Below are 18,842 nucleotides of genomic sequence, written 5' to 3'. Positions count from 1 at the left end.
TGAAGGTCGTGGAACACTCGGTTTCCATATTTTTATTAGCTAATTACTATAAGACATTTATTATCCTGTGTATAAAATTATGTTCGGATAACATTATGTAAATTCGGGTAACCTTCACCAGCATTATCCTTATATGGAGTACGCACCAATGTTGTAAGCTGTTGGAGAACTGTCAAGTATATTTCATGTTATTTATATCCATTTTTGGAAGAAATAATTAAAGTTAAAATAATGTCTTTAGTTTATGCAAGTACTAAACATTTATTAAAACTTATTTAAGTAATATGAATTCATTAAGAGAAGAACTTGAGATAAACAGTTCTCTAAACAATGTAAATATTGGCGTTGAATGAAAACTTTTGTTTAAAATGTTACGTTTTAACAATCTTAACTTAACGTTAGATAAAAATATCAATTCAGTTCAAGTAAATAACTATCAATTTGGTATTGACAGTTGACAGAGTTAGTTACATAAAGACGTTTTTAATCCCCAGGAACGATGAAACACTTATTTAGATTTTAATTCAAAATAAATATATACGAGACTTAGATATATATTTATTGAAGTACTTTCACTTGCAATAAAGCCATATATATAAACTTGATAAATAATCAATACATAATCTTATTGCACAGTTACAGTACATTGACATCTATAGAAAGTGTCAGCCAGAAAAAATATTATTATCTGTTTAGAAATAGCGTATTATTAACTTTTTATACTTAGTGCAAATAATTTATTTTTATATTTAAAAGAGTTTTTTAATACACAGATAAATACGTGTTTAAGTGTATATTAGCCTGTCTGTTACTTATAATTCCATTACTAAATTGATTTGTATAATACATATGTAAAGAAATAAAGTATTTAGGTATATCGAAATAAAAGACAACATATTTGAGCAACTTATTTAAAGAATAGGAGGCAAACAGGTACGAGTATGTGTGTGGAGTGTTAACGCCGCCCATGGACACAATGGCAGTAGGCTCGTGAATTGATGGCTTTTCGAAAGAATTGGTACGCTTTTTTTGAAGAATGTCGAAGTTCGAAAATACTAGATGTATGATTTTGTTTTTGTTTTAACTTTTGTTTTTTTTTATTAACATTTTAACAAACTACATAATGCTAAATTGTATAAAACAGTGCGATCGTATAAGAATATGTATATTGCTAAAGGAATGTTATATATTTGAAGTGAAAATGTGAAAATACCGTACCTAAGAAAAGGTATGCGTAATATTTCCACACTTGACCATATTAGTTAGGAGCTATTTAGACCTGCCTATATTATGCTTTGATGATAAAATAGATATTTTCTTTTTACCTATCACAAGAACGGAAGTATTTAGTGTAATTAAATTGCCAGCTGGGGAAGTGTTTTAAATTATGGTAAAAACTACTATTATTTAACTTTATTATAATCTTTAATAATAATGGTTTTAAGAAAGGACAAATATGATTTACCAGCATAGTATGTTGTTAAACGTTTTAAGGCTGGAAAATTCAATAATATATTAAAGCCGTATAATAAAGAAATAATTATAAATAATTAATGGAACTAGAGAACAAATTTTTTTTTTTTTATATAGAACAGGGGGCAAACGGGCAGGAGGCTCACTTGATGTTAAGTGATACCGCCGCCCATGGACACTCATTGCCAGAGGGTTTATATACTGTTATTATAATGCAAATAATTGTTTTTATATAAACGTAATTTACCAAATTTTCCCTATTTACGCACATATCGCGTATTTATAATTCAATTTTTATACCTTAACCAACACGGTTAAATTGAAAACTAGTGTTATCAGATTTTTAATATAACTTTAAAATACTTTACAATTATTCAGGTTTAACATCGTTAATATCTGGAGTAAATCACGGCATTTAATAAACTTACATTATTAGTTCTATCATCAGGCAAGTTCGTAGTCATCAAGAGGGCGTGGATGTCTTCGGTCTTAAAACTTTCGATGTCTGCTTCAGCCAGGTTCGCGTCTAGATCTCGTGCTAGGTCGTTATATCGGGAAGTGAATTCGAATCGGGAGGTGAGGTCTCCTATACCCTTGTATGACGCCGACACAGAGGACAGAACTGAGTTGTGATGGCATGACCCGTCTCGGAATATCGGACTGAAACGTAGAAATATATATGTTAACACACGTTCGATAAATATGGTTCTTCTATTCGACTAGAAGGGTTATAATACCTGAATACATTAACTAAGCAACTGAATAGGAGGAAAAAAGGGTTATAATAGCTTACATTAACTAAGCAACTGAATAGGAGGAACAAACAGCCAAAAATACAATTTTTTTTAATTTCAGGAATACAAATGGCATATATAGGTAAATCTTATTCAAATAATTTATTCAACCTTCCCGTACAGTAAAGTTTGATTTGATTATTTGCCTGGTATGAATAACTACTACATAAAAACTAAATTTACCTATAACACTTATCAGACTCTTTTAAACCTTTTTTTGATCAGTTTGTCTTAGTTGCTTCAGCGTAAGCTATTCATGCATTGGTAGGTTCAACCCCGGCTTTCTGTCTATTGTAGTTAAAAGTGCACATATAACACAGACTTGGTGATGGAAAACATCGTGAGGATATCGGCATGCCTTTGACCGAACGAAACGGCATATTTCAGACACAGACACAGAAATCTGGGACCTTGACCTAAAAGGTTTCTGTTCTGTTGGTTCTAATGTGCTATTCCCTTAAATACTAGTTAAGGCTTCTTGAAAATTCATACTTTTAATATTGTTATGGAAGAGATGCTGGGTGTGGTCCGAGAAAAACGAAATCTGCTGAGTATTGAAACCCAAAGGGGGAAGATGATTGGACACCTGGTGCGACACGACGGAGCGGAAGATAGAAGGTAGGAGAGGACGAGGAAGACCAAGATTTGCTTACATAGATCAGATTAAGGGAAAAGCTGAGGTCGTGACGTACCAGGAGTTGAACACTGACGCAGAACCAGTGCGGTTCCTCAGACAAGAGACCAGCTCTTAAATTTTATGATAATGATATGGATGGTAAATGTATATAAACCCTTACGCAAAATTATTCATTGAAATTAAATGTGCTAAATAAATAAGAATGTAATAAAATTTTAAGCCCATTGTTATGTTTCATTATTCACACCTCTAAGTAAACAATAACTTGACACCTAGAAACGCCCACACTTTCTAAATTCTGTGTCTAGTTGTTTAATAGTCGGACGGACTAGAGAAGTAGGTCTATAGTCTTTGTATCTATGGTTTTCGCGAGTACCTACTAAGATTTTATCCGATCTATTGGTATAACTCGACGTTACTAATAACGTGAAAAAACTCGCGTTTATAGCATTTAAAGATTGTATTTAAAGATTTTAACTCTAGTAGGATGTATAGACAAACTATGGCGGCCTGAAAAAATTGTATTGAATAGCAAGATCTCTGTACAAAGTAACAATCATAGAACGGTGAATAGAGAATCATATAATACATATTTTATTTATGTAAAAATAACTAAAACCGTGTGCCTTTAATGCACTTATTTATTTTAGGTTCTCGATGCCATTACGAACTAGTTTATATTATGTTCGGTTCAACCTTAATTTCTTATCTTTAACGGTAATCGAATTCCGAATTTCGTCTTAATCAATCTTTAACAGCTATGATCTTTTGTTAGTATGTTTTTATAAAACTTACACATTAACAGTTAATAATGTGTTCTATATAATCTGATAGATTGATGACCATAGTACGTAAAAGTTGAACAGAAACACTCACACACAAGAGCTTTACTATTATCACACTACTATAATTTTTAAATACTACATATTATAACTGACGTAAGACTGATCTTGAATTAGATTATCATGATTTATGTGCACTTTTTACTTTTTGTTTTTTTTTTGTTTCTGTTAAGTATTTTTTTCCTTCTTGTATTTGTAATAGGTATTTTTGCACTTCTTGCCTACCTTAAATGTATAATTTAACCCATGTTTTTTTTCTTTACTCACAGTGGTTGTCTGGAAGAAATCACTCGCAAGCGATGCTTTTCATTACATTATGTTTTATTTTCTTTTATGTAATGCATCGAAGTGTTAATAAATAAATACGTACTTGTAGTCGAGAAACCACAGATATCCAGAGTTATCGCAGTGTGCGTCGAGGTCATCGTGTGTGGAGTGTTGACTGCCGGCGAGACTGGGGTTGCTATTGCAGTCTTCGTCTGCTACGCTGGGGCTGCTCGCCTTCAGCCCCAACCGTGGCGGTGGCCCTGAAACATCGGAACGGCACTGTTAGAACAATATTCACATGAAGCATAGCCATATCGCTTTTAGAGCAACATCATACAGTTTGATATTTTGTAAGCTTTTTGTATGATATATACCTTGAAAGACGCATGTGAAGCAAAAAATAGCTTGCGAGTTCTAAAGCAGTAAAGGAAGCATTAAAAATAGCAGGTCAAATGTAAGCAAAGAGCAAAATTATGTTAATATAATACATTTCTGCTCGACATTACGTATAGCAATAGTAATTTCAGCTGTTTTTCTTATCTGTTCCTACGTTACTAGTCCGTCACTTACTAATCATTAGTTATTATGATCGCTTTTAACATTGGTACAAATGGAGTACATTTTGGAGTTTGTTGTTTGGATTAGTTCCCTTGAATAATGTAAAACAATTGTAATTTTGTTGTTTGTATGTGAAATTTTTAATTGACTTAATACGTTGTTTATAGTATAGTATTGAACACAACTAAGCGTTTTGAGATTTTATCTCATTTCTAAGAAAAGAAGAATCATCTTGCTATAACAAAAAGCAAATAATTAATATTATATCAAGTATTTTATAATAATAACTTTACGAATATATCCTTGTTTTATTCGCTTAACACGATGATTGGACATTGAATAATATAATTTTCAACTCGAGATTTCCATTTTAAGATGTCTCTTTGGAATCTTTAATGAAATCTCTGTCGGTAATTTCAACGACTTAAAGGATTTTGCAAATGAAGAAGCAAAACATTATAAATGTAAGACTAAGAATTATTGTGTCGTATAAGGCGAGTGTCCCTTTAGAAAACGGGACGTGGGTGGACCAGTTGGCTGCTAGCTCTATAAGGAAACCGGGCTCATCCACAGAGCAGGAAAATGGAACACAAACATGTTTACACAATGGGTGATTTGAATCATTTTAAATGCCTACAATATTATAATTATAAAAAAGACAAATAGCACAAATTGAATGTCACAAATATATAAACAAATAGCTTAAAACCTTGTACGTATATAATAAAATAGATTAAATTAAAAAAAAAACTTTTAATTTCCTTGACTTGCGAACTGGTAGTAAATGTAAATTAAGACTCAATTTAACATCATATTATCTGATACGTTCATAAGTGAACTTGATTACTAATATGAATAAAGTTATTTTGAGTTGGAGTTTGAGTTAACCTGATACATCACTTCGCAAACCTAACTTTAAATTGATTACAAGAAATAAACATGAACCACGTTCAACAAAGTTGTGTGCAAAACTATATATATACTTAACTATATTTTTATTCTTTGTTTGTATCTTTAAGTATTTAGTAGTATATATTACAATACGAACAGATATTCATATTTATTTTATCCTGAAATGGAATATTAAGAAATACACAATAAAATCATCGAACATTAGCGATTCTTAATTCACAATGGTCATTTAGCAAGGAAATGCTAACAGCCTGAAATTTGTTTGAATATAGCATAGGTCAATATTCCTACAATAAGCGGACAGTGAGACGAGTTAGGAAAATAGTGACGTAATTCTGACTCACTAAAGCCCCTCCATTGTTTTTATTAGTTAATTCAAACTGGCCCAGTACGATGAATCATTTCCTTAGGCACTCCAATAAAGGCCGTCAATATCACAGACGACATGATGGTTTTGACAGATGTCAATTGCCAAATGTTAATGTTATTGAAGTTTCTTTGCACAGACATTAGTTTATTTCGGTATCCATCGCCTTTTTATTCGTGAGTTCGTGATTCGTTCTTTTTAATAATTAGACTTCAAAACCTAAACTAATTTAAATTCTATTTAATATAGAACTGGGACGATATTTTATCATTATAAATAAACTCTCGCATAAAAAAAATACCTATAAATATGTGTGCGCTGCGACAAAAATACATATATAAATCAACATATAGATATCAGAAAATACCTTTATAAAATATTAGGTATAGGTATTTATTCAATTCATCAAAAATAAATTTGTAATTAAACATCATCTTACTTTAATTTCAAGCTTGACTACGAAAATAAATTTATATAATTAATTACAAAAAGTAGATACCAGTAGGACTTTCCGTCTGCGAAGTTGAGAATAATAATTTTTTATATTAGGTTGTCTCCTTAGTTCAATGTACTTGTGTAAAACATGTCGTGGCAGTTATACACTCTGGCGCCTTGCAAATCACGTTATTGGTTAAGCTAGTTAGTTGCGTTGGCGTTAAACCTAATTGGATATCAATGTCAAAAGAAGGTGGCGGTCAAGGGAAGTGTTCAAATTTCGAGATACAAGGACAGATTGTTAGATTACGAAGTATTCTGAACTTCTGATACCGTATATAACACGACGACCGAATATAACACGATTTTCAACATAACAATTACGCTAAAACAGTGTAAAGAACTATATACGATTTCTAGTTTAATACATTTGTGTTCCTAAAGAAATAATTTATATTTTAAACTAATCTAATTTTTATAACAAGTCATTTCAATAAATAGTTTAATATATATGAGTAGGGATGCCAACAGGTTCGAATTAATGACGTGGAATAAGTGATACCATGATGATCCTATGTTCCAAAATAAACGTATTTTATTTTATTTTTATAATTTACTAATATATTACTAATATTTTACTTATAAAGATATTGAATATCCTGTAGTACACACTTGTAATATTTGCACTATATTTGATTGTTATGTATTATTTATTGTACATTAAAATAAAATTTTACGTAAGATATCTAAAAGTACTAGGATCACAGAATTAACAGGAGTTTTGCTTCATAGACATGTCTTTAAATCGCTTGCCTAAAACATTAGATATAATATCTTTTATCTACGTGAAACATGTCCTGTATTTCTACGGATGTTTATTGAAATGGCCTTTGAAAAGGAAACATATGTAGTTTAGAGCTGTGGTATAAACGGTGACTCGCTGCATCGCATTCCCTGCAGACGGTGGGTAGATAATATTAAAATCATACGCATTACAGCGTTTAAGGTAATAATTGAATTTTATTTACTTTAAGCCGGTATAAATAATAATATAGTATAGCATTTTATTAGCCTATGGGCTTAAAGTAAATAAAATGCTATACATATATAGAGTGTAAACTCCTTTAAACTATTCGAGTTAATATGATTTTATGTTGTTGAAAATGCTAAATTTTCTCTAGCGATTATTTTGTAAAAATTTTCAAATAATGTGATATTAATAATTAATAGCAATTGAAAAACGTTTTAATATCACGTGTTACATATTATTGTACATATTAAAATGAACGTGTAAATACCACAATTGCACAGTTTAAAAAAGATTAGAACAATTATAATATTGAGTAAGTAATGTGTCCTCAATTCTAAAATATAATTGAGGTAGTTAATTAGTAATTATTGTGTATAGCATGATGCAAATATGTCCGTTCGTGTCAAGGATTATTTAAATGGAAAGTAATTAAGATTGCTGTCATCTAATGCATAAAGTAGCAGTTAGTGTTTTACAAACGAACCTGTAATTTATTTATTTATTAACACTTTGTTACATTACAATATACAAATTGGACATAGTTAAATGAAAAGGAGCGCAACTGGCGGCCTCATAGCTTTCGAGCGATCTCTTCCAGGCAACTACTAATTTAATTAATATGTAATAATAATATATTATTATTTTAAATTTTAAAGAGTATTTCAGTAAGAGTATTACATATTATAACCATGTTAGGGGATATCTATAAATATAATAAAATAATTTATTTTATACTATATCTACACTTTATCAATATCTTGAACACGTATCTATGATGTACATTATTCCATTTTACTGAATGAGGACAGATCAGTATTAAGGAAAATTGTTGGCATTTCGCCATTGTTTGATTTTTTAAGCCTGACGTTCCGACATGCTTCGTCTACTGTGTCCGGTCAAAGAAGCCATTGTTAATTTTGATAAGTTTGATATCAAACTTTTTTTATAGAACAGGGAGCAGGACTGTCACCTGATGTTAAGACACTCAATGATGATACATCTAATTAAGCCTAACCCTACGATTAGAGTTAACGTATTGAATTTGTCATTCAGAAACGTTGAAAATATATCGGATTTTGATAACGTTTATAAATTTTGAAAGAACACACTTAAAAATAAATACATATATTAAAAATAAGCTGGAATAAATATGTCTACTAAATTCCACGTTTAATAGAAAGTGTTTTTGTAGTACGCAAATAAGTACGCTTGGCCAGGTAAAAGATAGAGAGGTCACCAACTTGCACGGTTGTCTGACGAGCTTAAAGAAGTTGGTTAAAAGGTTGGGAGAAAAATGCTCAAGATTACTTAGAGAAGAGAAGGTTAAAGCAGGGCTATACTGTATAAGAGGTCTTTGTAAAATCGTGTATCTATGTATTTGTAAAGATGGATGATGTTTCAAGGAATAAATTAGGCTTAATTATTACTATTTCTGTACAAAATATTTCCATTAATAATAAATGATGACGTTATTAGAATCTGTGATTAAAACAGTGTACCAATAAAGTCTAGTACATAAGACGGGACGATTTAAAGACAATGTGAAATTCAGGTGAATAAATATAATGAAATAGCCTCTTAGTAAAATTGCAGACAGTTTTTGCAACGTTCCACGAACAATGGATTGCCCGTGAGATATCAAGCTAATTTGGCCGTGAGTGCCGGATGGAGGTCGCTGCCTCGTACCACGATATTTTTTGCGACAGAATGTATCGTTTATAATGTTTCATGGTACCGGTCATTGGTACGAATATTAAAATTTCTACGGAGATTGTTGCGTGTAGAATATATATATCATTAATAACTAAATTTATGTAGATCAAAATTCAATTTTAGTTTTGATTTTATATTTATTTTTATTACTTACTTATTACTATGTATGTTAAGAATATTGGAAATACTTTATATTTGATTGTTATCTTAATGTTTTAAAAAAGTCCTTTAAAAAATACGTGTACGCGTTAGAAGTTGTACTTCTTTGGCGTAAAAAAATATCATAATAAAATGTTGAGCGTAGCAAACTTCAGGATGTCGGTTTTTTTGGCAGTGTGCGCGCGCATCGTAAAAATTTACTCTCAACATTTTTCTCTAACGCGCCAAAAAAATTAAATCATAAGTTTAACTGTATTATCTTGTGATATTGAGATATTACTGTTACCTTAAAAATTATATGATATCTTGTAAAATGCACTTCTATACGGAAGTATGCATGGTCATATTTCCGGTCGAATAATTATTCTTCATACTTAATCGGTTACCTTCACGTGATAAATTCTGCAGGTTCAAGATTTCATGGACACTTGCGACCTTTATAAAGGGCATGCTGGCGAGAAATAGGTCGCTTTTTAGGTACAGCAATAAAATAGTAGGTTACTATGATTACTGTAAGCTATGGTTGCGGTCATTCTTTAGGTCCAGCCTTCGATACCCGGCAAGAAAATAATTGTTCTGTTTAAGACAGTAAAATTATATTATAGTGCTATTTTACTGACTACCATTTACTAGGATTGTCATGCATTTTAATGACATCTTAAGTCTTAACTGGTTTCCCATATTATTAGGCTTAGGATTTATTTTTTGACTATAAGAGAGGCTTACCTACTAATTCTCTAAAGCTTTCATTCCCACTTCAGAATTTTTGTCTCTATTCATCGCATCGTTAATACAATTTATTAGAAAGATACAAGTACTGTAGATACATTAAATATTTCAAACGACTTGAAAAAGATAGAAATTCGACAGTTTTCAATTCAAATTATTACTTATATGTATATTATTTGGCAAGTACTGTTCTGATTTGAGAAATTATTTTCTAATCATAACCCTACGTTATTTCTGTAAATTACTATATTGTTACTCGAGATGTAAAACAGACCAATCTTAATTCGATTCGAAGAGTGTACTACAATTTTATAGAAGACATCAAAAACGAAAACTCCATGATTTAACAAAAAAGTGCTTTTAAAAGATACCGAGAAAAGCTTAAGCAATCACATTAATAAACAAAAATATTGAATAACTAAAATATTCAACCTTATTAAACGTTTTCCCAAAGTCTGAACTCGGAGTACCTTTTTTAATTAATTTTATTGTACGCTTTTGACAGTGAGTGTTACTTAAATTATCATAAATCGTGTCACGACACTGAATATACTTATCTATAAGGATTTTTAAATACATGACTCAATACATTATGTTAATTAAAAAGGGGGAAACTGAAACCGGTGAAATGCGAAAGTTAATTATGTAATATAATGACTAAGATTTGTTACTGTATTTTAATGTAATCACTGTAAACACTAAATGTTTAATTTGGAGATATACTTTGTCGATCAAAGCCTATTTTGAGAAATTGGAAGATAAAATAAAATTATTACTATTTTTTAATGAAACAAATCAGCCTGTTGGTTGAAGCCATCCCTACCTAGTCAGTTAGTAGCAGAAGCTAGGGATCTGCAGCAAGGATAAAAAATATTTAGCTAAAACCTAGCAATTAGCGCTGGAAGTTTTTCGTTGTGAAGGCCAAGACACTTTTGAATTTCGAAGCCAGGGGGTGAGTGTGAGCCAGAATGTGTGAATGTGATGTTGGAGATGTGTTGGCTTAGTGGCATCAACATGCGACTCTCATCCTTATGGCCGTTGGTCGTAGGTTGCAAACCCCGGTTGTACACAATTGGACTTTCTATGTGAACGACGACGCAACTGGCATGCTTAAGACAAAAACGCCAACGGCGTGTGTCAGTGAAAGGTGATCATTGGCGTGCCCGGTATAAAAAAAACAAATGATCAAATGTATAAGAAAATAAATATTTATTTTATTACAATAGTATTTATATTTGAACTGACAACTTGTATTATATGACATCCGAATGAGTCTCAACTATTAACTTGCTACAAACTTCAACTAAATCCCTAAGGAATGCAGGATTCTATTTTGTATGGTACGTTGGTTATACCATAAATTATATTTTGAATATTCTAAAGCTTTTTTGTTAAGCCCACATTGTCATCTTATCCGCTTTGGAATTTTAACTAGAAGCCTTTGTTGAGTTTTTATATGCACTATACATTCACAAAAACGAAATATATAACACTTTTAATTAAAGTGCTGATTTATTTTGTCAAAGCTTAAACTGACAGAGACAAATAATATATAACCAGTGTTACATATGTATTTGATAAAAATCCTAAGAATAAGACATTAGACGACTTAGAAGTATATTTGTATAATTTATCAAGAATCTTCATATATCATACTTAATTGCAATTTTTACATTCTAATTACATTGTTACAGTACCTTTAACTGGATTGTGATAATTATATTCATTAGCGTACTAAAATAGGTTTGAATTTTCATAATTGTCTGTAATTAATAATAATAAACCACATAACAGTAAAATCTCGTATTGTAGTTCAATAATAATAATTATATAAAAAGTAGAAAAAATAATACATTATCAAAGGTTTGGTCTCCGCCGCAGTATAGGTAGGTACCTATTTTTATTACCAGTATTTTCTCTCTGTATTACGAACATTTTTTGATGAGTGAAGAAAATACTAGCTGAGGTCACCGGTAGCATATATATGTGTCTATATGGCATATAGCGCCTGTCCATTTGAACCCCTTTTTATATATTCGAGGCGGAAATGCATTTGCCTGCCCTAAAAAGTTGCAGGGGTATGTGGGACTCGACCCACACCAAAATCTCTGCTATTCAGAGACTGGGTGAACAATACCCAATAAAAACACCTCGACAAATTCCTACAAAGCCACGTTACAGAGGCTCCGGGGTCGCTATCGCATTCTACCACATCAACGGCATATTACTCTCAAAAACCTGCGGTGCAATATACACTACATAGGAGGTAGGAGTGCACTTGAACCCCCACTACAAAGGAAAGAAATTCAAAGTTGAAGGAAAGGCTCTTATTACGCCTACATTAGTTTACGTTTACGTCTACAAGTTTAGTATCTACAGTTCAAACAGAAAGTAGCAAATATATTCAAATAAATGAGTCACTTAAACGGACCGTTAAACATAGAAACGACAATAAAAGAAAGCCTCAAGGCGCCAGTTTATTTCAATACGCGACACAAATGGAAGAAAGTCGCCATAAATACTTATGTGAGCAATCTGCTAATTTTGCACCACTCCTTGTTAGCACACATACAAAGAAATTTCTTTATAACGCGCTCGGTTTACGGGCGAAGGAGTGTGACGATTTTTCTCAAACATCACTAAGTTATGTAAAAATTCTACTACAAACAAAGCCGTAATATTTGACTGGATTTCAACCATAATGGCGGCTAGCGTTAGCACTCTTTTAATAGATAGTTTTTTACCATTTTATTTCAATTGTTGTAACATAATAAAGTAGATACAATTTCTTCCGTTCCATTCAGCTAAAGTTCATAATATTTTATTATTAAATAAATACCTAAAACAGTAAGAAGCAGTCTCTTTACCTTTGCAACTTGAAGTTTAACGTAAAAAATTAAACGTAAGTTTTAATGCCTAAGGGCCTGTTTCACAATGTCCGGATAAGTTCCAAATAAGCTATTTGTTACTTATTTGTAGGATAAACAGTATTTTTGCGACGACTGTCAGATAGCGCTATTTGTCATGAAATGCCAAGTATCTTATTCGGAACTTTTATCTTTCGAATAATTTATGTGTTGCATAGCTATTTGGCACTTTATACTTTATTTTTTACCATACATTGTGAAACAGGCCCTAAGGCTCACAAAAATAAGGCAATTTTTACTGATGCAATTAAGAAAAGGTTTAAAGGCAACTCGAAATTATAGCATAAACATTAAATTTTAATGGGCACGAATTTCCTACTTTAAATTTTGTAATTACAAAGTTTTTTGGCTCGAGCCTCCGCAAATACGTGCTAAGAAATAGCCTTCAATATTAGACAATATAAAAACCTTCCATAGCTTGCCTGCCGCGTCCGATTTGAGTTTAGTGACACGAACTTGAGATTAGAATCCGTATAATTCGTCAATACTATAATGTCAGTTTTGACAATTTCACTCGTCGATTTCTAATACAATTTGTAAAGTTCTCTATACGTGGAGGGTTCCTTATATTTATGATAGTAATAATGAGAGGTAGGAAGACATATAGGTTGTACATATATGGCTGGGGTATACGCTTCGGAGGGATCCAAGTCACATTGTCAAAGAAGCCTGAAAAGATACGTGGCCGCTCAAAACAGATCTGCTGACGAAGCGTCATTACAGAGGCCAAGATGGAATGAACCGTTTAACCAAGCACAATCAAACGAGACGCGTCATCGTTTTGCTTTTGTTTTACTTTATAAGACGTTTACGTAACCGATACTTTAGACTTTATGTGCCATAAATCTTTATAATCTGGACCTTGCTGTAATCGTTTAGTTAGTTTTAACAGGCATCGTTATTTAAACCATTACAATAAACCGTGATGAAAGGTCGACCACACAACGATAAACAAATGATGTGTTATAGAATAGAAGAGGAATTTTTAGTTATAGTTAAACTTGCTTCATACGGCTGCTTTTTGAACTACTTAATGGGCTTTTAAAAGAAATAGTTAATATAAGATTTTCAAATTAGACGTTTCAACGTGAAAACTTATTGTAGAGAGACATCTTATACGAATCTGTCTCAATTGTCAGATATTATTGATTTTTAAAGATGTGTATGAAGTCTCTGATATCAACAATTCAACTGAATATAAAAATATATATTAGAATCTGTGTTCTATATACACTATATAAACTAGTCTCGCATATAGGGCTTCACTGATTGCTTATCAATTCAATTTACTCTGAATTCTAGGAACACTGTCGTATATATCGCAATGTAACGACACAGTTTTTATTCATTTTCAACAAAACATTCAGATCATCTGACCAAACGATCACGCTTCAAAGCATTACAGACTTTTTGTACCAATTTTACAGTATATTTTGGCTTGGCTTTGTAGAAGCTGACGTGCCATGTCAGGGCCGTTCGCATCAAATGCGCTGATGAGTCTGTGACGATGTACAATGTATAGTTTTAACTGTGTCTTCCTTTATTCGCTTTAAGTATGCTTATTGTTTCAAACTACTCAAGCCATTAACAGTCTTCAGCTTTATCGGCTGGTAGACGGGATCTTGTGTGAAATTAAAAGTATGTTTCTTATGTAACTTCAGAATGCAAAATTCCACCCGTTCCTTGATGCGTTCCTTACCGCTTTTTAAGACACTACTTTCCGTACACTATTTCTTCAGAAAAGTCTACTACCTTAAAAGTCGACAATTCACTTACACAAAAATGTTTAGTACTAATCTTTACCACTGGCTAGCTGGAACTCTTTACAAACAACAAAATACTTGGTTCTAGTTAACTCTCACAGAAGTTATTAAGAACCAAACCTAGCGAGTTTTGATGGGATTAATTTTACGATCAATTTGTTTAATTAATCTACTTAGATAAAGATAACAAATGGTTATAGAGACCTGTGTTATCGCACTATGAAGTAACCATTTTGCGCTATTATCATACCGCTGAGAATTCATTGTAACATGTTAACAATTGTCGTTGTACATTATGTAGAACTATGTCAGACCATAGATAAAACCAGAGGTCCTAGAAACCTAGGCGTTCTATAAAGACAATAGTAAGCTGAATATTTTAAATTAATAAATACTTAGCATATATCAGTCGTGGTGTTCCATCAAATCTCGCATTCAACATAAAATGTTATTATTAGTAGGTACTAATGACGTATTAGTACAAAACATCTCTAAGTAGTGGAAATATAGAAAATTGTTAGATAACATCTATTTGCAAGAGGTTATTACGATGCAATAAGAACAAAAATCTTTAAAAAATGTGAGCCATGCGACCGTGACCAGTTTCTAACCACAAACAAAAGGGCGTGGTAAGGCAGAGTTTTTCTATGCCGTAAAGAAATAATTTAGAACTGGGTTAGAAATAAGTACTTTGCATATTGGTTTGCATAAACGATTGATGCTCTAGTTTGTCTTTTAATTTTAATGTTTAAGTAATTTATCTTTTCCATTGTACTGTTTCATGCATGCATGCATGCATCTTGTTTTTAACATACAAAAATATGTTATCTGTTAGTGTTTGTATGTTTCGTAAGTGTGTCTTTTAAAATACGTTTCCCAGAGAATCCAGGGGAATTCTGATTATCGACGCTCTCGGTGATGATGATACTGGATTCTCTTCCCGCGACAGCCAATAAGTCAGCACAGTAAGTTACTGAATCCTTCCTTAAAAGCCTTTTTAATTTTGGGTTATTAAAACAAATCTTTATATGATTTTAACTGTTTCAATGCAGACGAGGTCGTTGTTTATGAAATAAAACTTTACAGATATAAGTTTATAAGACATTCAACATTAGATTTATTTTGAAGTTACAAAAAAGGTGATTAACCTAAAAAAATTAATAATTCATTAAATACTCTTTACGATGTATTGTATTAAGATTCTCATTAATAAACTTTTAATTAAACGTACACTCTTTATAAGGCAATTAAAATAAAATGGCAAATTTTCTTTTTAATAGTAAAATTGTTTTAGTTAGGAACATGCACTCATTGAGAAATTAGGTTTACGCTTCGATAAAAAGATTAATAAAATTAAAAGATTTTTTTAAATCTGGGCCACTCTTCTAAACCTTTTACGTCAACGAAAATATATTGTCATCATATTTCGACGAATGTGAATGAAGACATTTCAATACAATTGTTTGGCCCACTGCGCTAGAATACAAAGGGCTTTAGGATTTTAATTTATTATCATATATGTATTTGAATTCACATTAATTAGTAAACAAACGCATTTCGGATTTAAATTACGCAATATAGTTTTTCTTAAGTATTTCCGTCAAAAAATATTGATTAGTTTTTTGTCTCTTGTAATACAATACTCAAGAGTGTTAAAATATAATAAAAAGTTGTAATATTTGTTGAGACAATAAACTTTAAAACAACCCTAATGTTTACAGAAGTCAAGATAACGTAAGCAAAGACACTTTCTTATGAAGATGAGCAATGACATGTCATTGAGAAAGTAGAAAGTGGAATAAAATACTGTTTCTTGCACTAACTCGCATTAACATTTTGCGTCTAAATCTGAGGTACCCGACCAGAAATCATAAAAACAATTTTCATTATCACCTCGACGTCCGTTGTTCCACAACTGAGAGGCGTTTTTTGACGCGCACCACCACTATTTGGAACTGTCTGCCAACCGATGTGATTCTGTACCAATTCGAGTTAGGGACATTCACAAAAAGAGCGTTAAAAGGCCGAAAAGGCCGGCCGCAAAGGTAGTAATGTGAGTATAGATATGCCACTCATATAACATCAGACTTCCTGTTTGTCCTCTGTTATTTTTTTTTCTCTGCGGTAATTTGCAATCAGCCCTAAGGCTATGAGCTAATTTGTTCTGTGGTGCTGTCTGTTAAATAAAAATATTTTTTTAAATATATATTTTTTTGTTATATATAAAATAATGTAGAAAATGCTAATAACTTATTTAAATAACTAGAGGCTTTAAGTTAATTATAAATTTCAAGTACAGAAACTGCAAATTTAAACCCAATGCTTTGGCAGGGCAACTTAGAATTACCTACACACATGATAATTGTACGCCGTATAAATAGGTAATTTGTAATACAATTAGATCCCTATAAACACAATCGCCTTTGTTCTTCGTCCTTGACTTAAGCTTGGCGCCATGAGACTGCCTCTACCGGTAAGGGCTTATATTTAGAAATGGCAGCCTGTGACTGTATTATCGTTGAACTTAGTTCAAATGGAAAATTATCGCAGTTAGTTCAAAATCTTTAATTTAACAAGAGCGTAATTTAGTAGAATTTGTTTTAGAAGAATGTATGAAGTAGTTTTTAAGATAATGACCGGACCGATGAGTGCCCCAAGTTATAGTGGAAATAATATCAACGTCAAATTATGTTTAGTTCTGTTGCGTTGTATGGACGATGACTAAGTATGGGTGGTAATAGAATTATGGTAAATTGTATAGAATTAATGTGGTTACTATGATGCCGGTAACCATGGTAACTATAACGGCACTATTCTTTGTCCGTGTTTTAAGGCATATTTTAACTAGCCTCGAGTTAGAACCTGTTTTGAAATTATGTGTATAATTTTTTATTTACTATATACCAATATTATAAAAAACATATTTGATATCAGTCGCTAGTAAGCTCATTACAGTACATACAAAGTAATTCTAGTAAGAGTATCAAATAGTAACAATAGGGTCGGTGTCTAAACGGTATTCGCAAGTCAATGACCAACTTGACATAACAAAATACCGTAACAATTTTATTCCCAACGTTGTAATGCTAATTGAGACGAAAGTAGTGCAGTGTTTTTATGATAGAATATAATGTAAAATTATCTGAATTTTAATACATTAATTCGTACTGCGAGTAATATTAAAACATCGTGTTAATCTTAAGACTGCTAAAGAAGGATATTATGAATTATATTATTCCAAAGAATAAACATAATATGTTACTAGATTACTGCTCACTATAGACAGTATCGGCCTAGTAGCTTAGCGAGCGACTCGTTTCCTTGAGGTCGAAGCTTCATGCATTGCATTTCTAATTAAAACCTCATTTAAAAATGAAATTATATCAAATTTTACTTTTTATATGATACTGTCAGAACTAAAATTTATTTCAGTTCAGATCTCTGTTAGAAGATTTAAAAAATATACCGAACGAGTACAGGAACTGTTCCTAGGTTAACAATACTTGCTTGTGTCAAAAAAGTTATGCATTTTGACACAACAGGAGTCAGAACTCGCGCTAAGTCTCGACCCAGAATCTTACATTAAAATGCTATCTTTACTATGAACTTAATATTTAACAATTTCAATTTCACATCATTCTATTGTATGAACAATTTATCGTTGTCTATAAATAGAGAATATCGAAGCACAATGAATTCCGAAGACTAGACGCGTTCCATATGGATGAGGCCAGAAAAGGGCATCCATTTCACTGTTTACCCTTTCATGAACATTATTTAATCAATAAATTACCAACATGTCATCGAACTTTCTAAACAATACTACATTTTACTACATTATATTAAAACAATCACCGACCGCTGGGGGCGATCGTACCGGGTGTACAAAAAGATATCTACGCTAATCTCTATTACTGAGTTTTGTACATGCATAGTTTAACAATTTTTGGGACGTTTTTTTAAACTATGATGTCAGGTTAAATGTTATCTGTTACCGTTATTGGAGATTACAACGTAGCCTTTGATCCATTTATTTATGAGGTAACCGACATTAATGTAGTAGAAACTGAACAATGTGTAATAGAATATACAGAATATTGCATGTATCTTAAAAGAACATGACAGTAAAATAATAAGCAAACATGACAGCAGAATGGTAAGTATAATAATAATTTTATTCCAACTCAAGTCATTAACAATAAGTAATAAAACAATAAAAAATTGATATTGACCTGG

General features: G+C 31.6%; 1 protein-coding gene across 7 annotated transcripts in view; it reads right to left on the bottom strand.

The window, feature by feature from the left end:
• Positions 1-18,842, bottom strand: part of LOC111001624 — a 76,986-nt gene that overhangs the window by 20,104 nt on the left and 38,040 nt on the right. For all 7 annotated transcript variants that reach the window (XM_045632385.1, XM_045632386.1, XM_045632384.1 and 4 more), the window contains exons 3-4: positions 4,117-4,273; positions 1,902-2,133 (exon numbers count right to left, since the gene is read on the bottom strand). In XM_045632385.1, the coding sequence (XP_045488341.1) occupies positions 1,902-2,133; positions 4,117-4,273 (389 nt within the window). The remainder of the gene's footprint in view (positions 1-1,901; positions 2,134-4,116; positions 4,274-18,842) is intronic.

The sequence above is a fragment of the Pieris rapae genome, chromosome 19 (assembly GCF_905147795.1).
Source record: "Pieris rapae chromosome 19, ilPieRapa1.1, whole genome shotgun sequence".
Lineage (NCBI taxonomy): Eukaryota > Metazoa > Arthropoda > Insecta > Lepidoptera > Pieridae > Pieris > Pieris rapae.
The sequence above is the reverse complement of the archived record's forward strand: the minus strand, read 5'-3'. Positions and strand labels throughout refer to the sequence as shown.